A 27,429-nucleotide genomic window follows, 5' to 3' on the forward strand; every position below is an offset into this window, starting at 1 on the left:
GATCCAGTGCCTGGAATTTGAAGCTAGACAAATTCAGCCTGCAAATAAGGTGCAAGTTTTTAACAGTGAGGGGAATAAACCATTGGAACAACTTACTCAGGGTCGTGGTGGATTCTCCATCACTGACTACTTTTAAATCAAGGTTGGATGTTGTCCTAAAAAATATACTCAAGTTGAAACAGGAATTATTGTGGGGCAGGTCTCTGGTCTGTATCATACAGTATCATATAGATGATCACAATGGTCCCTTCTGGCCTTGAAGTCTATGAACAATGGAGGGAGGGGAGATCTTGTACAGAATTGTCAGAGCAAAACTCTTATGCTTGCAGAATGCAACAAGAGGCTACTTAACATTCATGTCCTTACCTGGGAGCATCTGGTTTTAAGGAACTTGCATGAAAAATCCACACTCAGAAAACAAACTGGGATTCTCTCTTTTGTGGGCAGGAAGCCTTGAGCCAATCTAACCTCATGGCACCAGAGGGACCTGGAGGGGGGGTTGCTCTGTATTTCATAGGTAGCGTGTGCTTTAGAATGCTCTTTTGGTTCCCTTCCTCTAACATCAGACAAAGTGACCATAATGATTCCTTTTAGCTGTCACAGGGCAGCACAAGTTTCCTTCTCCTTGTCCCTGTGCTGGCAAAAGAAAGGGTCTCAGGTGCCTCTTGCAGGTGCTTCACCTGTGTTTTTATTTACAGTGGCTGTACAGTCCTGTCAAGGTTCCTTCCCCACTCTGAACTCAAGGGTACAGATGTGGGGACCTGCATGAAAACCCCCTAATGTTATTTTTAGCAGCTTAGGTTAAAACTTCCCCAAGGTGCAAACTCTTTTACCTTTAGCCCTTGGACTTTATCGCTGCCACCACCAAGCATCTAATAGATATATAACCGGGAAAGAGCCCTCTCGGAAATGTCTTTCCCCCCAAAATCCTCCCCAAACCCTACACCCCCTTTCCTGGGGAAGGCTTGATAAAAATCCTCACCAATTTGCATAGTGAACACAGACCCAAACCCTTGGATCTCAAGAACAATGAAAAAAGCAATCAGGTTCTTAAAAGAAGAATTTTAATAGAAGAAAAAGTAAAAAGAATCACCTCTGTAAAATCAGGATGGTAAATACCTTACAGGGTAATTAGATTCAAAACATAGAGACTCCCTCTAGGCAAAACCTTAAGACACAAAAACAGGAATATCTGTTCCATTCAGCACAGCTTATTTTCTCAGCTATTTAAACAAACAGAATCTAACACATATCTAGCTAGATTACTTACTAAGTTCTAAGACTCCATTCCTGCTCTGTTCCCGGCAAAAGCATCACCCAGATGGAGAGAGACTTTGTTTCTCCCTCCCGCCAGCTTTGAAAGTATCTTGTCTCCTCATTGGTCATTTTGGTCAGATGCCAGCGAGGTTATCTTTAGCTTCTTAACCCTTTACAGGTGAAAAGGTTTTTTCCTCTGGCTAGGAGGGATTTAAAGGTGGTTAGCCTTCCTTTTGTATTTATGACATGCCCCCGAAAATCACAGAGGGTGAAACGCTGGCTGGGATTTCTTCCTGGAGCTCGAGGAGAAAACAGAGTTAATAAGACACATGCACCTCTAAATATACTACCAAGCATATAAAGACTAACAATATTTTCCACATCTCAAGGACAATTTTAACCAGCTGATTCTGGGAAACTTTCATGGGAGAGTGCATCAGCCACTTTGTTAGGAGCTCCTGAGATGTGTTGGATGTCTAAATCAAAATCTTGGAGAGCTAAACTCCACCGAATAAGTTTTTTGTTATTTCCCGTGACGGTATGAAGCCACCATAGCGCAGCATGGTCGGTTTGCAGGTGGAAACGCCGTCCCCAAACATATGGGTGTAGCTTTTCCAGAGGGTAGACAAAAGCGTAACATTCTTTTTCACTGACTGACCAGTTGCTTTCCCTCTCAGACAGCTTCTTGCTGAGAAACACTAAAGGGTAGAATTCTTGATCCGGTCCTTCCTGCATTAAAACTGCTCCCACACCACGTTTGGAGGCATCTGTGGTTACTAGGAACGGTTTGTCAAAGTCTGGGGCCCTTAGCACAGGGTCAGACATGAGTGTTGCTTTAAGCTGGTTAAAGGCCTTCTGACACTCTTCGGTCCACTGAACGGCATTTGGCTGTTTCTTTTTGGTTAGGTCTGTCAGTGGGGCGGCGATTTGGCTGTATTGCAGTACAAATTGCCTGTAATATCCGGCCAAACCTAAGAAGGATTGGACCTGTTTCTTTGACTTTGGGACAGGCCACTTTTGGATAGCATCCATTTTGGCCTGTAGGGGGTTGATAGTTCCTTGACCCACGTGGTGTCCAAGGTAAGTCACTCTGTTTAGGCCTATTTGACACTTCTTAGCCTTAAGAGTTAGTCCTGCCTCCCTTATGCACTCGCAGACTTTTTGTAGATGTTCCAGGTGTTCTGCCCAGGAATCCAAAAATATGGCCACATCGTCAAGGTAGGCGACTGCATATTCTCCTTATCCCGCTAGGAGACCATCTACAAGTCTTTGGAAGGTGGCAGGTGCATTCTGCAGCCCGAAAGGGAGTACATTAAATTCATACAGCCCGACATGTATAGTGAAGGCTGAGCTTTCCTTGGCGGATTCATCTAGCGGTACCTGCCAGTACCCCTTGGTTAAGTCCAAGGTAGAGATGAACTGGGCCCGTCCCAGTTCCTCTAATAGTTCAATGCCACGCACAGATGGCTAGTTGTCTGGGCAAGTTACAGCATTTAGGTTACGGTAGTCCACGCAAAAACGTATCTCCCCATCTGGTTTGGGAACTAGAACCACTGGAGATGCCCATGCACTGCCAGAGGGGCAGATTACACCCATCTGTAACATATCCTGGATCTCCCAGTCTATAGCAGTTTTAGCTTGAGGAGACACCCGTTAAGGTTGGATTTTAATTGGGTGAGCACTACCTGTGTCAATGGAGTGGTATGCCCGTTCAGTCAGTCCTGGGGTGGCTGAGAATGTCGGCGTGTAGCTAGTGCACAGCTCCATGATCTGCTGTCGCTGCATACACCCAAGGGTCATGGAGAGGTTCACCTCTTCCATGCCGTGAGCACTTCTCCCTTTGTAGTAGACACTTTCAGGCCACTCAGCGTCATCTCCTCCCTGGGCTGTAAACTGACAAACCTTTAATTCTCTGCAATAAAAGGGCTTTAGAGAATTAATATGGTATACCTTAAGCTTTCGGTTTGAGGTGGGGAATGCTATGAGATAATTAACAGCTCCCAGGCGCTCCTGGACCGTGAATGGCCCTTCTCACAAGGCTTCCATTTTATGGGCCTGGAGCTCCTTTAAGTCCATGACCTGATCCCCTGCTTTGAAGGAACGCTCTCTGGCATGTTTATCATACCAGGCTTTTTGCTCTTTTTGAGCATCCTGTAGGTTTTCTTTAGCAAGGGCTAGAGAGGTTCGGAGGGTGTTTTGTAGGTTGGTTACAAAGTCCAGAATGTTAGTTCCTGGAGAAGGTGTAAATCCCTCCCATTGCTGCTTCACCAACGGTAATGGCCCCTTAATCTTATGGCCATATACAAGTTCAAATGGTGAAAACCCTAAACTAGGATGTGGTACAGCTCTGTAGGCAAAGAGCAACTGCTGCAACACTAGGTCCCAATCATTGGAGCACTCATTTACAAATTTACGTATCATGGCCCCCAAAGTCCCATTAAATTTCTCCACCAGGCCATTTGTTTGATGATGGTAAGGGGTGGCAACCAAGTGATTCACCCCATGAGCTTCCCAAAGGCTTTCCATAGTTCCTGCCAGGAAATAAGTTCCTGCATCTGGGAGGATGTCGGAGGGCCAACCTACCCTGGCAAAAACATCTGCTAGTGCCTGGCACACACTTTTAGCCCTGGTGTTGCTTAGAGCTACTGCTTTCAGCCATCAGGTGGCAAAATCCATGAAAGTCAGTATGTACTGCTTTCCTCTGGGTGTCTTTTTCGAAAAGGACCCAGAATATCCACAGCTACTTGCTGAAATGGAACTTCAGTGATGGGGAGTGGCTGGAGAGGGGCTTTGATCTGGTCTTGGGGTTTTCCCACTCTTTGGCATACCTCACAAGACCGGACATAGGTAGAAACATCCTTGCCCATTCCCTCCCAGTGGAATGACCTCCCCAAACGGTCTTTGGTCCTGTTCACCCCAGCATGGCCACTAGGATGATCATGGGCCAAGCTTTACCCGTACTTAGTTGGAACTACCAACTGTCTCTGAGGATGCCAGTCTTCCTGGTGTCCACCAGAAAGAGTTTCCTTGTATAAAAGTCCTCTTTCTACAACAAACCTGGATCGATTAGAAGAGCTGAGAGGCGGTGAGTTGCTCCGGGCCGCCATCCAAGCTCTCTGGAGGCTTTCATCTACTTCCTGTTTGGTCTGGAACTGTTCCCTTGATGTTGGAGACATCAGTTCCTCATTGGATTGTGGACCTATGCTTGGTCCCTCTGGAAGCTATGTAGGGGATGGGGCTGTTTCCGTTGTCTGTGAACCCCTCTCTGCTCATGCACTATGTTGGGGTTCAGGTTCCGGCTGAGCCTCTTGTGTAGGGTTATCGGCTGCTGCCGGTTCAGGTTCGGTGGGGCCCTCTGGTGTTGGGGTTGCAAGTACTGGATTCAGTGCTTGCGATGGGTCTGGTGCTAGTTGTTCCGCCGGTTCCGGTTCTGGGACTGGCTCTGTCTGGGTCTCTGGGACTGGATCCACTACTTCTGTTGCAGACATTGGCCTGGGGTCCAGGTCCATCACCTCTGACCAGGTCCTGGTAGAAGTTTCTAGAACAGAGCTAGGCGTGACGGCTTGTTTAGCGTGGCTGCGGGTGACCATTCCCACCCTCTTGGCCCGCTTCACATGATTGGCCAAGTCTTCCCACAACAGCATGGGGAAGGGATAATCATCATAGACTGCAAAAGTCCATGTTCCTAACCAGCCCTTGTACTGGACAGGCAACTTGGTTGTAGGCAAATTGAAAGAGTTTGACTTGAAGGGTTGAATGGTCACTTGGATCTCTGGGTTGATTAAATTGGGGTCCACTAAGGAAGCATGGATAGATGATACTTGTGCTCCGGTGTCCCTCCATGCGGTGACCTTCTTCCCGCCCATACTCACAGTTTCCCTCCGCTCCGAGGGTATCTGGGAGGTATCTGGGCCTGAGGACCTCTGGTGTGATTCCGGTGCAATGAACTGTAATCTGTTGGAGTTCTTGGGGCAGTTGGCCTTTACATGCCCTGGCTCATTACATTTAAAACATCATCCAGCTGACGGGTCACTGGGGCGAGGTGGGTTGCTGGAGAACAGTGTGGCAGGACGATAAGGTGTCTGGAGGGTTCCCTGGGGGGTAGGTGAGGCCTTGGGCTGCCCCCGGTAGTAGGGTGTGGTCTGAGGTTGTCCCTTCTGGTATCCGCTCCAACTGCGACCAGTTTTTTTCTTCTCTGCCACCTCCACCCATTTGGCTCCAATCTCCCCCGCCTCGATTACAGTTTTGGGCTTCCCATCTAGGATGTACCTTTCTATTTCCTCAGGAACACCCTCTAAGAACTGCTCCATTTGCATTAGGAAGGGAAAATCTTTTGTAGATTTAACACTTGCTCCTGATATCCAGGCATTGCAATGTTTCACAACGTGGTAGGCATGTCAGGTAAATGACACGTCTGGTTTCCACCTTCGGGCTCTGAATCGCTGATGAGAATGCTCGGGTGTTTGCCCCATTCTGACTCTCTCCTTGGTTTTAAACAGTTCATACTGGCTCATGTGTTCCTTAGGCATTTCAGCCGCCACCTCAGCTAAGGGTCCACTGAGCTGCGGCCTCAGTTCTACCATGTATTGGTCTATAGGGATGCTGTACCCAAGGCAGGCCCTTTCGAAGTTTTCTAAGAAGGCCTCGGTATCATCGCCTGCCTTGTAGGTGGGGAACTTTCTGGGATGGGAAGTGGTACCTGGAGAAAGATTGCTAGGGTTTGTTGGTATATTCTGCTGAGCCTTTGCCTTCTCCATCTCCAGTGCATGCGTCCTCTTTTTCCTTCTCTTCCATCTGTCTTGAGTTCTGCCCGTCTTTCATGTTCCTTTTGTCTTTCCTCAGCCTCAAATCTGGCTAATTCCAGCTTCTGTTGAACAGTGCAGTCTGTTATCCTAACCTCTCTGTTTTTAAACTAACTTTACACCCGAGAGTTAGAAAGAAAAACAAACAAAAAAAAAACTTGGCTTGTAAAATTTTGCTGTGCTGTCCGGATACCTATGTTCTCTGATAGTGATTGTCAGCCTACAGAAAAATCCTTAAAAAAAAACCTAACACCTTTGTCTCCAGGTAAATAGGCAGAAAACCCCTCTAGTTGCTCTTAGGAAAAAAATACTCCTCCAGGTCTGTGAAGAAGTGTGAATTTCCCTGCAGGAGGTTAACTACCCTGCCTTTAGGTAGAGAAAACTCCAGCTCACAAAAGACAATCCCCTTTTGTCTCTGTTCTGCCCCCAAGCAGAGAAAAAAACAACCTCTAACTGCTTTCAGCTTAAAACCGGCTTTCCAGTAGCCCAAAGGGAAAAAAAAAATTTCCTTTTAAAATCTGTGCTTCTGGTTCAAAAAAAAATCTCAAATTGATCTCAAAACGATTTCAAGTTAATCCCACTACTCTGCCACCATATCAAGGTTCCTTCCCCACTCTGAACTCTAGGGTACAGATGTGGGGACTTGCATGAAAACCCCCTAAGGTTATTTTTACCAGCTTAGGTTAAAACTTCCCAAGGTACAAACTATTTTACCTTTTGTTCTTGGACTCTATTGCTGCCACCACCAAGCATCTAACAGATATATAACCGGGAAAGAGCCCGCTTGGAAACATCTTTCCCCCCCAAAATCCTCCCCAAACCCTACACCCCCTTTCCTGGGGAAGGCTTGATGAAAATCCTCACCAATTTACATAGGTGAACACAGACCCAAACCTTGGATCTCAAGAACAATGAAAAAAAGCAATCAGATTCTTAAAAGAAGAATTTTAATAGAAGAAAAAGTAAAAGAATCACCTCTGTAAAATCAGGATGGTAACTACCTCACAGGGTAATCAGATTCAAAACATAGAGACTCCCTCTAGGCAAAAGCTTAAGTTACAAAAAGACACAAAAACAGGAATATCTGTTCCATTCAGCACAGCTTATTTTCTCAGCCATTTAAACAGAATCTAACGCATATCTAGCTAGGTTACTTACTAAGTTCTAAGACTCCATTCCTGCTCTGTTCCCGGAAAAAGCATCACACAGAGTGAGAGAGAGGCTTTGTTTCTCGCTCCCCCCAGCTTTTGAAAGTATCTTGTCTCCTCATTGGCCATTTTGGTCAGGTGCCAGCGAGGTTATCCTAGCTTCTTAACCCTTTACAGGTGAAAGGGTTTTTCCTCTGGCCAGGAGGGATTTTAAAGGTGTTTACCCTTCCCTTTATATTTATGAAAAGTCCCAATTCCCCCAACACTGGTCCCTGCTCTGACCCCTCACTGGGTCCCCTGGCCTTTGAGGCTTGTGTCAGCCAGCAGAGACAGAGCTCCTATCTTCCTGCCTGGCTAGCCTCCCCACTTGAGCTCTTCCCTGGGTTTATATTTCTTCCCAGTCAGCAACGCAGCTGGTTCCACTTGGCTCAGCAGATTACACTGAGCCTGCCCTCGTTAGGGCCTGCAGCTGGGCTCCCGGCTAAGGGTCTTGGCCCATGTACCCAGCCGCTCTTCAGGGAAGAAGGGGGAAGCTGGGTCTTTAGCAGGGCATCCAAAGGTGTTATACCTCTGCCCTGCGACACAGGCCTTAAAATCTACAAGGGGAACAACAGGGCATCTGTCTCTCACAAAGGGTCTCCGTGACCAGGTTCCCATCCGTTCGGATCCCATGCCCTTCAGCGTGGAATAAGGCTGGGTTAAAACCCCAAGTAACACTTTATTGTAAGGAAATGGAATAAACCCTGATCTCAGTTGTTTGTGTGTTTTCTCCTGAGCAGGATTACTCATTGACAACTCCAATGTGAGCTCTCAGATGGAACAAGGGGAAGAGCCATGGGTCCCAGATCTCCAGGGCTGTGAAGAACGGGAGATTTCAGGTGAGGTTAAACTAACTTGGTAGCCATCAGCGAGTAAAGTAAAAATGAGGGATTCCCACCAACACCCCATGTGTTTCCCTAGTTCTGCCTTCCCCAGGACTGTCCCCCACAAGGGTCGTATCCTCATCGCAGATGTCACTCATCATAGCTTCCCATCCACCCTGCCTGACAGCTGGCGTGTTTGGGTGGGAACTTGTCCTTTCCCCCATTTCCTCCAGGGGATTCATCTCCTGATGTTCCAATCTCTCCATTTGTTATTTGAGTTTGTTCCCCCACTTCTTGTTCCCCTTTCTGAGGTTCTCTGTCTCCCCAGCACAGGGAATGACTCCTGTCTGGATTCTCTTTCTGTCCCAGCAGGTGACGGGACAGTGCGTGAGAAAAAGGAGGAGACCCCTCATCAGGAAGGTCCCGAACAAGTGGAACCGCCTGGGATGTTATTGGGAAGAGCTGAAAGGGATGTTTCCCAGAGTCATGAGCAGGGAGAAGCCTGTGAGAGTCAGCGCAGGCTGGAGAAGCATCAGAAAAACCAGCCAGGGAAGGGAGAGGGAAAACCCACTTGCTGTGGAGAAGGACTCGAGAAACCAGAAGACTTCTCGGCCTGTCAGAGAGAAGGGAAAGGAGGTGAAAATGGAGATACACACACTGTGTCTTGGAAGAGCTGTAGACAGAGTTCAGAACTTAGTGTTCAGCAGACCATCCACCCAGGAGAGAGGCCCAATAAATGCGCCGACTGTGAGAAAAGTTTTACCCAGAAATCAGCCCTTGTTAGACACCAAAGGCTGCACACGGGAGAGAAGCCCTACAAATGCAGTAACTGTGGGAAGAGCTTCAGCGTGAGCTCACACCTGATCACCCACCAGAGACTGCACACGGGAGAGAGACCCTACAAGTGCCTGGACTGTGGGAAAAGCTTCAGCGAGAGCTCAAACTTTATTCACCATCGGAGAATCCACACAGGAGAGAGACCCTATAAATGCCCAGACTGCGGGAAATGCTTCAGTAACAACTCAGACCTCACGAGGCACCACCGGACCCACACGGGAGAGAGGCCTTATGAGTGCCCGGACTGCAGGAAGAGCTTCAGCGTGAGGTCCCATTTAGCTAGACACCAGCGCGTGCATGCAAAGGAGGAGGAGCTGGAAAGCTCCCCCCTTCTTGCACATCAGAGACTCCCATCAGACGAGAAGCTCTACAAATGCCCTGACCGCTGGAGAAGGTTCAGGGACAGCAGAGGCCTTGCCACACATCAGAGAATCCACACAGGGCAGAAATGCTACCAGTGCTCCGACTGCAGGAAAAGTTTCGGGGTGAGCTCAGCTCTTTCTGAGCACCAGAGAATCCACGCAGATGAGAAACCCAGCGTCTGCCCGGATTGTGGGAAATGCTTTCTTCAGAGCTCAGAGCTGCTCCTCCACCAGATTAGCCATGCAGGGGGGAAGCCCTACACATGTGAAGAGTGTGGTAAACACTTCACTCAGAGATCAAATCTCCAGGCGCACCTCAAACATCATACAGCTGAGAAGCCCCATAAATGCACCCAGTGTGGGAAGAGCTTTGTCAAGCACTCCATCCTGGCTAGGCACCAGATCACCCACACGGACCTGAAACCATTTAAATGCTCCACGTGCAGTAAAAGCTTCACTCAGCTCTCCAGCCTCACAAGGCATGAGAGGGTCCATGAGGCAGAGATGCTCTCCGAGCCTCCCGACTGGATGGCAGAAATGAACCATACATTCATCGATTCCAGCGGGCGGGCGTGGAACTGGGCTCGAGAGTACCCGGCTGCCCAGCTGTGGGGTGAGGAGGCAGCCATAACCAGCCCCAAACTGATCAGTGACCCTCAGCTTACGCCTGGTCTGGCAAACCCCAGGCAGGGCAGGGGAGACCTCAGCCAGCCCCTTTTAAGTGCTGCTGACCTGGCTGCCAAGCCACCAAGCTCCTCTGCCCCCTGCCAGGACAGTGCAGGGAGGGAGAATGTCTCCATCTCCCTGGACTGAAAGATCCCCCATCCCCTTAACCGCTTCCCCAGGCCACCAGCCTCAGGAGCAGTACTAGGGGAGGGCATTATGGCTGGGATTTCCCAAGGCACCCAGAGGGCAGGATTGGAGGTGATGGGAAGCAGAGGGGGCAGCTGGCTGCTAGGGGTATTGAGTGTCTGGAGACTGGGGGATAAGGAATCATAGAATATCAGGGTTGGAAGGGACCTCAGGAGGGGCAGGGGGAGAATGGGCAGGGTTAGGATGCTGCATTCCCCTCAATTGGAGTCTCAGCATCTCTGAAAGGCAATCCTGATACTTTTAATGACCACCATTAGTCACTTGCGCCATCACTTCCTGGTAAAATCTGCTGCTTTTTCCCACCCTTTGGGTGTCTTCCCCACCCTTCTTTCCAGGTGTCCCTCCCCTGTCTCTGTATTTCTCCTCCTGTCTTCCCTCAGCATGTCCTCCGCTGCAGCAGTTCACGCAGCCATCACTCCCTTTCCCCCCATCCCCTCTGCTACAAGAACGAACAATGACACAGTTGGGCTGGCATGTACAGTGCCATAGGGATTTAGCTTAAACCCCACCGCAAGAGGAAAGGGGGCGGGGCTTTCTGCAGACACCACTGAACCAGACTTACCTCGCGTTTGGAATGTTCCCTTCCCCTAACAAATCAAAGATTAGATTCTGCAGAATCTGGACGTGCCAGAGGGAGCACACAAATACCTCATGCAGCTGGATGTTTGATGCTGCTTTCTTACATACAACGATTATGGTCAATATGGAAATGTTTAAGCCGACAGATAGAGGGATGTGTATGGAGAAAATAGATAAATAGAAAAAAGACTTTCTCCTGGGGACCTCTTGAATATTTTCTAGAGCTTGTTGGAAGGATTGGACTCCCAAGTATTATTTTACACCGTTAAAGAAGACAAAAGTATCTTGCAGTGTAAAGAGGAAAAATCCATTAAACTTGAAGGGGGAAATGGTTGGAAAGGTACTTGAGTTAATCCAGTAGCAGGAGCCTTTTTGTAGTTGATGGGTATCCTTCTGTTTTGTACTTTTTGATTTTAAACTGCAGGCATATGTGGTTTGAGAAAGCTCTCAAGGGAAACTTTATAAATCAAAATAAAATAATTGTACGATGGCTGAAATGCTGTCACAGCTCCTTAGGGACTTATCAAGGAAAGGGGGTGGGTGGGTGGGTGTGCGTGATGCAACTGAGCTGGGTAAACAAGCCTGTGATTGAACAGGTTCAGTGCAGCCTTTTGCAGCATCTTAGGGGCAAGGTCAGATCTGTAGCTTGGCAGGTGTTGGTGTCATTCTGGCTTAGCCCCATTCAGCTTCCCACCCTCACCCCCTTCAGGACCATCTGCAGACACTCCACAGCCTCCATTTTTGTCAGCTAATTCTAAACTAGCTTAATTCATCTGTAGGGATTTAATGTGGGGGAGGGATAGCTCAGTGGTTGAGCATTGGCCTGCTAAACCCAGAGTTGTGAGCTCAATCCTTGAGGGGGCCATTTAGGGATCTGGGGCAAAAATTGAGGGTTAGTCCTGCTTTGAGCAGGGGGTTGGACTAGATGAGGTCCCTTCCAACCCTGATATTCTATGAAACAGCTTCTAGAGCTGGAGCTTTAAAAGCCTAACACTCCCTGATTAGGCCAGTCAGAGGTCTCTGTGGTAAAAGCCCTTTAGGAGGTTTCAGCCCTCATGCTGCTGAGTGATTGGTTTTTTTATTTTACAAGGAAAAGATAGTACAAAAGGTAGCAGAAACCCACAACTCTGATTCCCAAGCATTTTAAATGAAATCCCAAAGCACAATTCACCCCAGAGATAAATGAAACATGCAACAGCAAAATATTGTTGCTTTATGGCCTGATGTATTGCTACTGCATGGTGTTAAATACTTTGAATTAGGATATGGCACTGTGCATACAATCTACCCAGTTCAAATCTCTCTGCTCCTTCCCCTGTTGTTCATGTCACACAAAAGTTTCTGGCTGATTCAGTGGATCACACTAGTTTCTTCTTCTAAATGAGGAAAATTCTCTCCCATACAGGATCTTGTTTTCCCAAATGAAATGTCTCTCTTCTTTAATTCAGCCTCTAAACTCACTCTTATCTGAGGAATTGTTGTGTGCAAAGTTGTCCCCTGGGCAAGGAGCAGCTATGCAGGTTTCAGGGCAAGGTCAGCTCTTCAGCCAGGCGGACAGGTGACAAGATCTCTCTCAGGCGGGGATTTGCTCCTCTCTCCCTTCTCCCCTCTTGTTCTCACTCTTTTCCCAGCCAGGATGGCACACAGGGAGAAGGGGAAGACATGCCTCTAGGAGGAATGCCTGCAGATGGGAACAGCGGAGTGCTTGGCCAGCTGCTCCAGCATCACCAGCTCCAGAGCGGCTTGGATCTGCGATGACCCAATGGCGGGGAGTTGGCTTTTCAGCCTCAGCTGCTCGGCCTCTGTGGACACCCAGATGTAGAGGTCACTCACAAAGGATTTCGTCAGTTTTCTGGCCTTGCCTGACATGTGCACCTTGGCCTGGTGCAGCTGGTGCAGGATTCTGGAGTGGGAGCATTTCTTCAACAGGCTGCTCCTTGCTGGCTCTATTGTCTCCTGCTGCCCTTCCTGAGGCTGGAGCATCCTCCACTTGGGCTTTGGGTGCATCCTTCTGCGTAGGGGCCATTTTCTCCAATGAGCCTGAGCTATCTTCTTCCTGCCTGGGCACCTGCCATGGCTCCATTCTGGAATGGCTCAGCTCACTTCAGTCCCTGCCACTCCTGCTGCCCTCTTATATATTGGCTGGCATGCAAATGAGGGGTGCTCATTGTGACAGACCCCATTACCCAACTATGCATGACTATGATCAGTTCCTTCCCCTATGTGAATGAAAAAACCTGACTGTTCACTGGCAATCAAGATGCTACAGCACCTTTATGGGCTTATGTGCTACCCCACAGAGATTAATGGGGAATAATTATATGTTATTATAATTAAAATATTCAGGGATCACCAATGAATGAATGATTATTCTCATTATAATATTATATTATTGATTTACAATCAATTCGTTAATTATCATGGACTTATTATCATTCAAATCCAAACCCTGTACTGAATACAAAATTATTAATTTCCTCCTGGGTGTTTCCCATGACATATCTGAGTGCTTCACAAACATTAATACATTTATCTTCACAGCACCTGTGGCAGGGGACATGGCATCATAATCTCCAGATTGCAGACTGGAAACTGAGGTACAGAGTGATTAAGGCCAGAATGGTCAGAAGTGTCCTCTGGTTGTGGGTGCCCAGCTGGAGACACTCAGGGCCTAGTGTTTTTTTGAAACAGAAAAAAAATGTTATTGTGACAATTACAAGAATTACCAAAGAACCAACTCAAAGTATGCAACAAAACAACGCAAACAGAAGGTATAACACAGCAGCTTTCAGGAGGGAGAAGTGTTCAGGCTAGCCTGGGCCCAAAGCGGGGGGGCTTCCTCGACACTCGTGGTCTTCCACCCTCCTGAGTTACCTGGTGGCCTAGAGCGGGGGGGCTTCCTCGACACTCGTGGTCTTCCACCCCCTCGAGTTACCTAGTGCCGCGCCCAGTGTCACCGATTATCCCCCCCGAGAGTGCCCGGCAAGATGGGCACGGCTGCGGGGTGGGTGGTTTGGGGGTGGGGGGGTAGACACCCACGTATTATAGGACCCCTCCTAGATGACAGTGACGATGGTATCCACAGCAGCAACAGCTGGGGCCGGTGTCTCTCGCTCTTCCCCTCAATCAAAGGGTCAGACGGAGGGAACCGGACGGGGTCACCGAGCAGAGAACCCCGGACAGCGCCCACCGCTCTTCGAAGGTGTCAAGGGAGTCGGTGGACGCCGCCCAGAGAAACTCCGCCCGGATACGTGAATGTACTGAGGATCGGAAAAAGGCCCTACAATCGCAGGACGTTTCATGGGCCAACCTCTTCTCTCTGGTTTTATAAATGGCTGTTTTAGCCAAGGCTAGGAGGAGGTTAACCAGGAGATCCCGCGATTTTGTGGGGCCACGGGTGGGGAGTGTATAGATAAAGAGGTGGGGAGAAAAATGAAGCCAGAAGCGCAATAGAATATTTGTGAGGAGCCGAAAAAGGGGCTGCACTCTGGCACACTCTAAATAGACATGCGCCAGGGTTTCCCTCACATTACAAAAAGGGCAAGTATCTGGGATGGAAGTAAACCGTGTCAAAAACACGCCCGTGCTCACAGCTCCGTGAAGGAGCCGCCAACTGATGTCCCCGACGGGCCTCGGGACCAAGGTGGAGTACAGGCTGGCCCACCGAGGTTGCTCACCCTCCAAAGGTGGCAGGAGGTCCCTGAAGGGTGTGAAGCGTGAGTGTATACAAATATTTCCGAGATGCAAGTTGAAAACTGACCGGCTGCAGTTCATGCAGCCGGCTAGCAGTGAAAGGGTGAGGGGTTTGTCGGGATCGGCAGGGTAGGGGCCCAATGGAAAGGTCCGGCGGGCCTGGGGTAGAGGATGGGCGGGGTGCGCCCCAACCAAGGCTCGGTTGACATAAGCGGCCCTCACCTCCTGAAGTACGCGCCGGGGAGTACGGGGGCTGGAGAGCCCCATGCGCCGAGCGAGCGTCAGGGGATCCAGCCAGTCTCTCCGGTCGTAGTCCAGGAGGTCTCCGACCCTCGTGACTTCCGCCAGGACCAACCTCTGGCACACCGAGCGGGACTCCGCCACCTGCACACGGAGTTGGGGGTTGTGTAGCAGGGGCTCCATGAGGAGATCTGCTCCCATGGTGGCCGCCACGGACCTGGTCGTTAGAAACAATTTCCAGGTCCGGAGGAGGTCCTGGTAGAAGACCGGCAGCCCGGAGAGGTCTTGCGGAAAACCTCTCGGACAAAGATAAAAGAGCTGTCGGTTGTATCGGAGCCCTTGGAAGCGGCACAGGAAGGCGTGTGCCAATATGCTCCACGTCGAACTACCTGCACTGTAAAGGAGCCTCTGCAGGGCCTGGAGGCGGAAAACGCGGACCTGAGTGTACAGACACTTCAGGCCCTGCCCTCCTTCCTTCAGGGGTAAATGAAGAACTCCAACAGGGGCCCAGTGCATTCCTGACCAAAAGAACTTTAGAATCAATCTCCGGAGGTGGGTCAGGAAACCCGGGGCCGGGGCCAGGTTGTTGAGCCGGTACCAGAGCGTGGACAGGACTAGTTGGTTAAGCACCAGTGCTCTCCCTCGGAGGGCGAGACATCGGAGTAGCCTCGTCCATTTCCGGATCCGCTCTATCACCCCGCCCTCTAAATTTTGCCAGTTCTCTGGCGGGGAAGGGTGCGTGGCGGAAAGGTAAACGCCGAGATAGAGCAGAGGACTCAGGGCCTAGTGTTCCAGAGCACTTAGCACTTTCCATATTCAGAGCAGAGTTCCAGTAGGTCAATTGTGGTTGTAAATGCTCAGCACCCCCTGCAAATCTGGCCCCACGTGTCTCGTGTTGGGCACCCAGAAAGTGAGGCACACACCTCATGGCCAGCTGTGACATGCTTGGTTTAAGTGACTTGCCCAGCATTGCACAGGACTATGGCAGAGGCAAGTAAAAAATCCAGTTCTCCAGTCAACTTCCATAACCAGGAGACCATCCTTTCTCTTCCTGACACTTCTCCCATATTCTGCAGCAAAAGAGGCTGGGGTCCTACAGGGCACGTTTCTCTGCGGCTCTGTCTCTGGTTTATTCACTCTGGAGTTTTCTCTCCGTTATGAAGGAACTGGCTGGATCCCAGTGTCATGTTTCTATGGGGGTTCATCAGCTGTGGCCACCAGAGGGCTCCGTTTAGTGATCCGAGAGAGGAGGCTGCTCTGTCGGTCTCGCTGTTCAGCATGTGTGGTGTTGAGCTTCCTGGGTCAGGTTGTCATCAGCGTTGCTGCTGCCACTGCACCCTGGATGGGGGCTTTCTGCGGGGGCTGGAACCAGCTCCTGGGCAGCCCCGGGCTCTGCCGACACCAGCCCCTGAGCCGGAGCCTGCAGGTGAGGGGGGAGAGATCTGGGGAAAGGGCTGGGGCCGGGCAGGAAAGTGACTCTGCACCAACGGCCCCTCCTCGCCCCAGCTCTGCTCCCGGGGGGGGGCGGGGGTCTGCGAGTCCCGGAGCTGCTGCTGCCGACCCCCCCCCCCGGCTCTGCCCCCCTGAGCGCCTGCAGGAGCCCAGCCAGCGACGGGAGAGCGACCGCCCCGGGCCGGGCCAGGGACCGAGTCTCCCAGCCCGAGGGGAGAGGAGGGAGACAGGGGCAGCAGGAGCAATCAGTGGGGAGGGAGGTTCCCGGCTCCCAGACCCGCCCCATTCCCTGCAGCACTCCAGGCCGATTGACTTTCCTGGGACAAGGGGAGGAGCAGGGAGAGGAAAAGCCAGTTCCTGCCTCTGCCTGGTCCCCGCGCTGCTGGGGGGCTGCGCTGCCCTGGGGACAGTGTCAGGGGGAGCCCCCAAAGCAGCTCCTTTGATCCTGCTCTTTTCCAGAGTTTGGTTCAGACACTTTGCTAGTCCTGTTGGGTTTTCCCTGTGATAAAGCGACCCAGCGTTTTTCTGATATCCCAGACTCTTCAGGGTCTCTCTGCAGCAAAGACAGCTGTGGCGAATCACAATGTAAAATGCACTAAAGCCCCATGCAGGAGTCAGTCCTTCAGCAGAGCAACAGGACAGGGCCCGGGGCTCCTGAGGAGACTGGAGTTAAGAAGAGCACAGTGTTAAAGGACAATTCTTGGACCCTTCCAGACACATCTCACAGACACAAAACGGCCTAGGGATTTGGGTCTCTTCTTGGGGTAAGTCCAGGCACAGGCTCCTTGCTGAGCTGATTGTGGCGCGTCTGTACTGAGGGGAATGGAGCCCCTCTCACCGCAGTGTTCTTTCAATGGCAAACCCAGTGATGATGGTGGAGGCAGCTGACTGGAAAGCTGGTTTTCAGAGCTGGGGGCACCCGGCGTTCCCTCAGGAGCCAATGGGAGTGGCCGAAGCCTAGGACCTCTGACAATCCCGGCGTGCATAGACATTCGCAAGTCCGCCAGGTTTTTTAAAGATTTTGGGTGTCTCAGCTCTTAGGAGCCAAAATTGAGTCCGGTTCCAGAGCTGCTGAGACCCCATTCACTCCGTTTGAGTAGTGGGTGCTCAACACATCTGAAAATCTGGCACAGGGTGTCTGAAATTGGAGGCCCAGCCTCAGCAGCTCCCTTACTTCCCAACATGGCTAAAGTGGGACGGGTCCGGTGCCTGGTGGGTGGGTGTGTGCGTGCATGTGTGTGCCTGCATGCGTGCGTGCAGGGGATTTACAGAGTAAGCCTGTCCTGCACTCACCCCACAGCGGCTGTTCCTGTGGCTCCTGTCCGTTGGGGTTGGGTATGTTTGCAGCCCCCCAGTGGGGGAGACGGCAGCTGGACTAAATTTGAGAGAGTGGTGCCCTAACCCCGTGGAGTCCCTTTGCTGCTGTTTGCCTCAGTTTCCCCATGTGTAGAATGGGCATAATGATACCACACTTTGAGCACTTTGAGAACTATGGATGTACAGTGCTGCGTATCACTGATATCTCTGTTTTTGAAAGCTATGCTTTAGCTCAAACAGAAGCTTGGCACTCTGAAATTCTCTGGCTTGCCTTATACAGGAAGGGAGGCTAGATGACCGTAATGGTCCTTCTGGCTTAAAATCTTTAGTCACTGATCCACCTCCAACACAAACGTCATATAATTTTAAAAAATCAGAAATGACATTGTAGCAAAGAAAATTTCGTTGGTCTGTGCTTATCTCCACCAGCACCAGGGATAACTTCTCAGTGCCTTCCTTGTTTTTAAGACATCAGCACACAACCTTCAAGCAGAAATCTCCAACTTACACCTGTTCCTCAGAGAGCCCATCCACAGCACCACCGCTCCATGATTGTCTCCACATGGTAATCACAAGCTCACCTCACAAAAACTCATCCCTCTCTTCCTTTTAAGTTTTATACTTCCTGGCCTTTTAAGTAACCATTCAGTTGCAAAGATAAAGTACCACATGGTGTTTGCTGTACGATAAATGCACTGTCCAACACAATTAGTAGGAGATAAGGACTCAGTTTTTCCAGTTATCAGATGTAGATGTAAAACCCCACAGATCTTTCCCCTTTTCTCTTCAGTTATTAAATATTGAGATAAAAGCCAATTACTGGTCCCTTCCCCATTGCCATGAGGGGAGAGGAATTAGCACTTTCTAGTTATTTATCAAAGAATGAGCCAACATCCCCTCGGATTTTACCCCTATTCTCCCTTATCATCAAAACAGTGATATAAAATCCCACCTCTATTCCCCTGCCTGCCCAGTCCCCAGTTTGAAATGCAGGAACTTCTGGTTTGGGAGTGAAAACTGTTGTCTGGGGTCCCCAGCCCAAGTGGGGCTGACAGTTACAGCCTGCACAATGATCAGCTCTCCTCTCACATGTGATGTAACGTTGCATCCCCCTTTACATCAAACAGAAGCGGAGAGATTTGCTGATTAGGGTCTGCACGGGCGAGGGTGTGCCCTGGCAGTGCTCATCTGCAATCTAGTCTTTCGGTGCTGATGTAGGACTTATGATCTCTTTGACATTACATGTCCTGGCTCTCCAGGCCTTGGATTTTATGGAACAGACCAGGAAGCTGTCACTTAGCAAATATAACTGGCTTTTGAAATGAAACATTTACTTTGTGAGGAATTCAGAGTCTCTTGGGAAACAACTGGAAGACTAGAGAGCAGAAAAGTTTTCACTGGAGCCGTATTTTCAGAAATGTGGGGCACATCCCCCCGGGTGTGTGTTTGCAAAGCATTAGCTGGGGATGGAACATGGAGAGGTGTCTCAGCTTTCATAATCCCTCTCCCCCAACAACACAGGTCGTTAGGTGTCCTAGTGGCAAAGAAAATCTGTAAAATGTGACCTGAGTGTGACTGATGCAGATGCATTGCTCTGAGTTTGCAGAGTGCCTGAGACAAAGGCTCTGAGCTGCAACCTGCCCTGTGCATGTCAGTGGTGCTGACTCGGAGGCTACTGGTGATGACTGAAATGTCAACATCAGAAACATTAGAATCCCTGAAAGAGTCTCCTTTGAGTCAGCTCTTTTCTAGGGGTCCCTCAGAAATTGTGACTGTTTGTGTCCTGGTGGGAGGCACCAGGTCTATGCTGTAACTAAAGTGTCCAAACACTTTCCCAGCATCGCAGTGATGAGATGTTCTGTCTGCAGGGAGAGATCCGGGGGGATCACGTTGTGAAATAGACTTAACGCCTCTTCTGAAATCATCCTCTTTTCCCTTGTTGCTCTGACAGGCTGCAGAACAACATCCACGTTACACTCCAGATCGTTCCATCCTCCCTGGGGATGAGGAAGTGACATGGCTGCAGTGGAATTGATGACCTTTGTGGAGGTGGCTGTGTATTTCACTGAGGAAGAATGTGCTCTGCTGGACCTGGGTCAGAGAGCCCTCTACAGGGACATCATGCAGGAGAACTATGAGACCGTGACCTCACTGGATAAGGATTCCTGTCCCCTCAGGTATTAGAAATTGTAGGGCCTCTAAAGTGTCCAGGTTTTGCTTCTGTTCTGGATTTTTCTTTGATTCTTTTCCAGCTAGTTTCACAAGTTTGGAGATGAAAAGCAATGAAACCGGCAGAACCTTGTCAACACTACAGCTGCTACTGGTTCAGCTGAACTGATGGGAGGGTTTGTTTCTTCCAACATTCCCTAGTGAAGAGTCTGCCTTAAATCTCAGGAGGTTCAGACCCTCTAGTTCCCTGAGACCACGTGAGAAGGACTGGCCCTTCCACACCTCCTGTGGGACAGGAAATTCTGAGAAACAATGAAGATGATAACCTACCCTCAAGTTTTCAAGAGGCAAGAAGGGATTGTATTCTGTCTGTGATTCACAATCACTAAAATGCATAAAATCTCTCGTTTGGAGAGAGCGCTGATCTCTGGAGATTGAGTAAGAGGCAAGGGGATTGGTCATGCTGATGTGTTGAAGTCAGCAAGTCCCCTAGTGCATGGCCATCACTGGGTTAGATTCTCTGGCCTCTGTTGTGCAAGAGATCAGATTAGATAATCATGAAGCCTCCTTTTCTGCCTTGAAATGTATCAGTGTCTGTGATATGTCAGGGTAGAAGCTGGACTAATGAGCAGCTGTGTCACTCCATTCTGCCACCTGGTTGCCTTTTAATGCCTTGCTCAAGTATGCAAGCCTGTGTGTGTGAGTGAGAGAGAGAGAGAAACTGCAGCCTGCCAGCCACACTTGGGTTACACTCTGGCTCTCACCAGCCTGGGTTGTACTGTAGGGTGACCCCAACATACCCCCAGTTTTAGATTTTACCCCAGAAAGGTGTGTCCTATACTGTCCAGCCCTCTCCTGGACAATACAAGTTATATTATGTCCATTATTCCTTTAAAAAGAGTAATACACACACGACTTGTCACCCCAAATGGAATTTCCCAGACACCTCAATGTAAACACACTGGATTAGGTAAAACAACAATACAAGTTTATTAACTACAAAGAGAGAGCTTTTAAGTGAGTGACAGTAATGAGGTATAAAAGTCAGAAATGGTTACAAGGAAAATAAAGATAGGACATTTACTAATATCTAACTTAACAAATTATATCAGATTCAAGCAAAGTTTCTCTCCACATGTTTTCAGCAGTCTTAGTGACCAAACCCTGTAGGTCAAGACCCTTCTTCTAGAGTCCAACAAATGCTTCCTTTGTCTCTTTAGGTGCAGAGAATGTGATAGGGAGAGAGAATGGGTCTTGCGGTGATTGTCCTTCCTTTTTATTGTTTCAGTCCCCCTTTTGAAAAACATTTCCGGCTTGGCACCAGGAGACAAAAAGGCTATGTGGAAGGATATTCCCTGCTGCTTTTTACTTACCTGTTTGAGTTTTCTTTGTTCCCTGCTTGATGACTCTGTTTACTGCTTCAATGAAAATTAAGTACAGCACACATTGCTTTGTTTAGGACAGACTGGTTTGCCAACTTCTGTTTGGGCAGGGCTGTGGGGTTTGGAACATGTGTTAAGAACACCATGCAGGGGAATCTTATAACTTACGTACAATGTTGCCACACACATTTTACCAGGACAGTGCTGATCAGCAAATTATGAGTTTTCAAATGATACCTCACAAGGCGTATTTTGTACAAAAATATTACAACAGTGTGTAGGGTGTGAACACAGGTGTACATTCTGTCACAACATCCTACAAGGGGAACAGCACATCCCCCAGCAGGTGTCTGATTCCCCTAAAATGTCTTTGTGACCTAGATTCCATCCATCCATCCAGATCCTATGTCCCTCAGCACAGAAAAAGGCTTGGTTCAAATCAGGGAAAGTTCTTTGTAACAAATATTCTCTGTATCAACAACAATCCCTGGTCTCCCCTGGTCTCCTTTCCCAATAGCAGGATTTGCAGTTCCCAAACCTGCTGTGATCTCCCAGCTGGAGCAAGGGGAAGAACCGTGGTTCCCAGATCTGCAGGGCACTGAGGAAAGTGAGATCTCCAGGGGCACTTGCACAGGTGAGGAATCAGTTATTCTGACACAGAAATGTTAAGACAAATAAAAAATTGGGATTCCCACAAGGGCCCTGTGAGCTCACCGGGGTCTGGATCATTCCCAGCAGTAGCTAAACGCTCACGGCATGAGGCACCAAGTCTGGCTGCCCTCTAGTGGTACCTGCCTTGCTTCTGACTGTTCAGGTGGGAGGTGGAAGCAGAATGGATCCTCTTCTCTGGAGAAGGGTTGTGGAGAAGATGGGGGGAAGATTCAGAGCCTGATTTTTTCGATTGCCCTAACAATTATTTTGGATTGTTTTCCCCTTTCCTATTCCCTTTCCCACAGCACAGGGAGTGACTCCTGTCTGGATTCTCTCTCTGTCCCAGCAGGCCATCGGACGGTGAGTGAGACTGAGGGTGGAAACCCTCAGCAGGAAGGTCCTGAGCAACTGGAACCACTTGGGTCGGAATTGGCAAGATCTGAAGAGGATGTTTCCCACAGTCAGTGTAGACCAAAAATAGAGGAGAGAAGCCACCTAGTGGAGGCACTGGGTCAGGATCCTGGGGATGGTTTTCAGGACCTGAAAGAAATTATAATCCAACCGAAAATCCACATGAGAGAGAGTAAATACACATGCACTGAGTGTGGGAGATGCTTTGGGCAGAGCTCGGACCTTATTGTACACCAGAGAACGCACACGGGAGAGAGACCCTACAGTTGCCTTGAATGTGGGCAAAGCTTCAGCCACAACTCCAACCTGCTCCGGCACAGGAGGAACCACATGGGGGAGAAACCCTTTATCTGCCCTGATTGTGGGAAAAGGTTCATTGGTACCGCTGACATCAAGAGGCACCAGAGAATCCACACGGGAGAGAAACCCTACAATTGCTCCGAGTGCGGGCAGAGCTTCAGCCGCAGCTCGAATTTCCTGAGGCACCAGAGAACCCACACAGGGGAGAAGCCCTTTCAATGTCCTGAGTGCAGGAAGAGCTTCCGAGAGAGATCAGACATCTACAGGCACCACAGAACCCACACAGGGGAGAGACCCTACCAGTGCCTCGACTGTGGGAAGGGCTTCGCTGTGAACTCAGACCTGATTAGGCATAAGAGAGTTCACACGGGAGAGAAACCCTATCAGTGTCTGGGGTGTGGGAGGAGCTTCAGCCGGAGCTGCCACCTGATTGCACATCAGCAAACGTACATGGCCTATAAGGCCCCGATGAACAGAGGGGGGAGTGAAAAACACATTTGCTGATCTTTTCATATGTCGGGGGAATTCAGCTTTGGCGTATCTGTCCGCCTGTCTCTGGACGCTTGTCCCTAGCTCCTCTCCCCCTCCACTACCACTGGCTGGCCCTACAAATGCCACATCTGCTCTCCTTTTGCTGGCCTTGCTGTGTCGAGGTTCCTTTCCGGGATGTTTCTTTTGGGGTGAGGTGTTAGTGGGGGTAAGCCGGAGCGGTGTAGAGATCTGATGTCAGCTGGGTATAGAGCAATGCTTGCAACACAGATCTGTCAACTGTGCTGCTGCAGCTGCTGGGAGGATCCACAGGTTAGGCTGGGAGCAAGTGGCGTTAGGAGACCAGGAGAAAATACTGTGGGGAAGGTCGAAAGGACTTGAGACTTGATTTCACCACCCCAACCCCTGTAATGACAGTGCACCCTGGAAGTATTGGCTCACCTAGCCGCCACAATCCAGCCAGACTCAACCCCTGGGCCAAGGTCCCCGCTGTGCTTTGTTCTGCCCAGCTTCCAGCCCCAGCTGCTACTCAGTAACTGTCTGCTGGGTGAGAGTTTGGGTATCAGCTCAGCCCATGGTTAGCAAGAGAGCCCAGAGGGTGCGCCCGGATTAACAGGGGCCTCTCCCCACCTTGGATGGAGCAGGGGAGATGAGACCTGAGGGACTGAATGTTTTCTCAGAGGGTCCCCACATTAAAACAATCTCAGGGCTGATGGGCAGCTGGCTCCAGGGAGTGGCCTGGAGCCATGGATGGCCACAGTGGGCACGTTTCTTTGGGACCCTGTCTCTGTCTTACTTGGTTTGGAAGCTTCTCTGTGTTTTGGTCGGATCAGTCATGTGTTGCCTTTCCCCAGGTGAGTACAGAGAGGGGGCTTGATTGCCCTATCAGAGGGCTCTGGCTATTGCTTAGGGAGAGGAGACTGCTTTTGCATTACCTCTGCTCAGTCTGGGCAGAGTTGAGCTTCCTGGGTCAGATGGTGCTTCAGTACCCATGACCCATCCCAATGTACCCAATCACCATGTTGGAGCCCGGGCTGAGCAGCTCTGCTCCCCAGTGGGGTTTGTGCAGGGAGAGCCCTTCCCTATCGCCCCTCTCTGCTGAGCCCGGGGGACTCTCTCCGGGGGCTGGAACCAGCCCATGGGGCAGACCCGGGCTCTGCTGACACCAGCTCCTGAGCCGCAGACTCCAGGTGAGGGGAGAAACCTGAGGGAAAGGGCTGGAGCTCGGCAGGAAAGTGATGCTGCACAAACGGCCCCTCCTCGCCCCAGCTCTGTTCTGGGGTGGGAGTCTGCAAGTCCCAGAGCTGGTGCCCTCCTTGACTCCTCTCCCCCCTCCCCCTGACTCTGCTCCCCTGAGCGCCTGCAGGAGCTGAGCCAGCTCCAGGAGAGCGAACATCCCAGCACCGGGCCAGGGACTGAGTCTCCCAATCTGAGGGTAGAGGAGAGGGGGCAGGAGGGAGACATGGGGAGAGACTGGAAGGGGCAGCAGGAGCAATAAGTGGGGAGGTAGGTTCCCAGCCATGCCCAGACCCATTCCCTGCAGCACCCCGGGGCAGATTGACTTTCCTGGGACAAGGTGATGAGCAGAGATTGGAAAAGCCAGTTCCTGTCTGTGCCTTGTCCCTGCGCTGCTGGGGGAATGTGTTGTCCTGGGGACAGTGTCAGGGGGGATCCCCTAAAGCTGCTCCTTTGATCTGCTCTTTTCTAGCATTTGATTCACAGACTGTTACCAGGAATCTCTTTTCTGCTGTCTTTTCCATCCCCTTTTGAAAAACTCAATTTGATTTTCAAACCTCCCGGCAATGCCAGCCGTACCAGGGCTGTCTCCCTGCTCAGAATGGGGCTGGTTCTGTGTGGCTTTTCACATGATCTGGCTGCTTCAAAGGTGTAATGACTGACCCAACAGGTCCGTGGGGGTGCGGGTGCCTGTGCAGGAACACCCGGATATCCCGATTGGGGTCATGGATGTGAAGCCCTAAATCTCAGGTCCACTGAGTCCCAATGTGTATATTTGTGTAGGAGAGAGACCAATTTTTGGGGGGAGGCAATTTGACTCCCAATCCATCATAATGAGGTGTTCAGCTCCTCCTGGGTACGTGCCCGTTCCTTTCTGGACTCAGAGGATAGACAGTCACAGGTGACCCTGAGTTGATCAGTGACTCTGACACCGCCTGGTCCAGCAGAACCCTTGGCAGAGGAGAAGTCCCCTATCAGCCTCTCCTCATTGCTCCAGCCCCAGCTGCTGGGCCTGAGGCCTCTCTGCCAGCCTGTTGGGAGAGGGAATTGCTTTGTAAACCTTTTAATTCACTTCTCCTGCTTCTGCCCCAACTCAGCTGGACAGGCTGGTGAAGCTGGTTGTGCTGCCTTGAGGAAGTTGCCAAGACATTCCTCTCTGAGGTTCCAACTCACCCCATCACCAGAAATGTCAGCTGACTCCTGTATGAATCATAGAAGATTAGGGTTGGAAGAGGCCTCAGGAGGTCATCTAGTCCAATCCCCTGCTCAAAGTAGGACCAACACCAACTAAATCATCCCAGCCAGGGCTTTGTCAAGCTGGGCCTTAAAAATCTCTAAGGATGGAGATTCCACTGTCTCCCTAGGTAACGCATTCCAGTGCTTCACCACCCTCCTAGTGAAATAGTGTTTCCTAATATCCAACCTAGACCTTCCCCACTGCAACTTGAGACCACTGCTTCTTATTCTGCCCCTGTTTCTCACAGGGCTGGGCCACAAATGGCAATCAAACCACCACGAAGAAAGCAGTTCTTTATTTCTGAGATAGGAAATGATTATCTAAAATGACAGGGGTTAATACAATGCTCAGCATTTGTATTTTATCAGCCAAGAAGCCATGCTGGGCACTGACTGCTTTTCAGCAAAAGGAAGTCAAGGCAGAGAGGATGTTCCTGGCCCACTTACATTGCCCCTTGGCCTAAGGTGCCTGGGTCACACCATCAGCTTCAGGCAGGGGCAGGGTGTGTTATTAGCTACATCATTAGTAGTTTGTAGCAAAGTTCCTGTAACACAGAAACCAAATCAGATCCCAGGGAGCTATCCAGGGATAACCCCATCCAGCTACCACCTCTTACAGTGTAAATCCTTCTCCCTACGCTAGGCTTTTAACACGTTGGCTCAGACCCACCTTCAAAACCCACCTTTTCTCCTAGGGAAGACCCAGCTAATAGTTTCTGTCTGAGGTGGGGTGACAGGCACTGCACATGGTGTCTGGCTGAGGCTGTCCCACTCATTTATACAAGGGCCTTATAATGTTCTCTGTAACATTCTCCATCCTATTCCCTATCTACTGGCTGAGATTCCTTTGCTAACATTTCTGATTGCAGCTGCAGGCTGAGCAGAGGTGCCTGTTGAACTGTCTGCAATGCCAGTTCCCCAATCACTGCACTGAGAGGAGGATTAGCAGAGCTCCCCTGCAGGCAGCCAGGGGAGGCCCTGCATTTCTGGGCTATTTTGCAGAAGTATATAAGGCAGACGGTGCCCACTGAAATGATCTCACACCCAGACATTGCAGGGAGGGAGGGGGAGGAAGTCCTCTTGAAGGTTAAGTAATTAGAAGGCAGGCTAAGAAAAATCCCAGTTTATTATAATATTGTCAGTTATTTAAATAAGCATTTTATTCTGGCATCAGGCACATTCTCTTCTGTTTTTTGAAAGGCCTTATTGCTTTAGAGTAACAGCCGTGTTAGTCTGTATTCGCAAAAAGAAGAGGAGGACTTGTGGCACCTTAGAGACTAACCAATTTATCTGAGCATAAGCTTTCGTGAGCTACAGCTCACTTCATCGGATGCATACTGTGGAAAGTACACAAGATCTTTTTATACACACAAAGCATGAAAAAATGGGTGTTTACCACTACAAAAGGTTTTCTCTCCACCCACCCCACTCTCCTGCTGGTAATAGCTTATCTAAAGTGATCACTCTCCTTACAATGTGTATGATAATCAAGGTGGGCCATTTGCAGCACAAATCCAGGGTTTAACAAGAACGTCTGGGGGGCGGAGGGGGGGGTAGGAAAAAACAAGGGGAAATAGGTTACCTTGCATAATGACTTAGCCACTCCCAATCTCTATTCAAGCCTAAGTTAATTGTATCCAATTTGCAAATGAATTCCAATTCAACAGTCTCTTGCTGGAGTCTGGTTTTGAAGTTTTTTTGTTGTAATATCGCAACTTTCATGTCTGCAATTGCATGACCAGAGAGATTGAAGTGTTCTCCGACTGGTTTATGTATGTTATAATTCTTGACATCTGATTTGTGTCCATTTATTCTTTTACGTAGAGACTGTCCAGTTTGACCAATGTACATGGCAGAGGGGCATTGCTGGCACATGGTGGCATATATCACATTGGTGGATGTGCAGGTGAACGAGCCTCTGATAGTGTGGCTGATGTTATTAGGCCCTGTGATGGTGTCCCCTGAATAGATATGTGAGCACAGTTGGCAACGGGCTTTGTTGCAAGGATAGGTTCCTGGGTTAGTGGTTCTGTTGTGTGGTATGTGGTTGCTGGTGAGTATTTGCTTCAGGTTGGGGGGCTGTCTGTAGGCAAGGACTGGCCTGTCTCCCATGATTTGTGAGAGTGTTGGGT

General features: G+C 49.8%; 2 protein-coding genes across 6 annotated transcripts in view; both read left to right on the forward strand.

Annotated features, from left to right (window-relative positions):
* The window catches only part of LOC114019174 (zinc finger protein 883), a 41,315-nt gene that overhangs the window by 4,913 nt on the left and 8,973 nt on the right, over positions 1 to 27,429 (forward strand). For 2 of the 5 annotated variants that reach the window (XM_037913267.2, XM_037913265.2), the window contains 2 exons: positions 7,987 to 8,085; positions 8,440 to 13,077. In XM_037913267.2, the coding sequence (XP_037769195.1) occupies positions 8,022 to 8,085; positions 8,440 to 10,082 (1,707 nt within the window). In that variant the 5' untranslated portion in view covers positions 7,987 to 8,021 and the 3' untranslated portion in view covers positions 10,083 to 13,077. Of the gene's footprint in view, positions 1 to 7,986; positions 8,086 to 8,439; positions 13,078 to 27,429 lie in introns of those variants that run through there. The other 3 variants (XM_037913269.2, XM_037913266.2, XR_006285879.1) reach the window with 2 other exon arrangements.
* LOC102940697 (zinc finger protein 271) overlaps positions 21,456 to 27,429 on the forward strand; it is a 342,407-nt gene continuing 336,433 nt past the window's right edge. The window contains exons 1-2 of the mRNA XM_043528496.1: positions 21,456 to 21,608; positions 21,931 to 24,005. The gene's annotated coding sequence lies outside the window, so the exon portion shown is untranslated. The remainder of the gene's footprint in view (positions 21,609 to 21,930; positions 24,006 to 27,429) is intronic.

The sequence above is a fragment of the Chelonia mydas genome, chromosome 14, assembly GCF_015237465.2.
Source record: "Chelonia mydas isolate rCheMyd1 chromosome 14, rCheMyd1.pri.v2, whole genome shotgun sequence".
Lineage (NCBI taxonomy): Eukaryota > Metazoa > Chordata > Testudines > Cheloniidae > Chelonia > Chelonia mydas.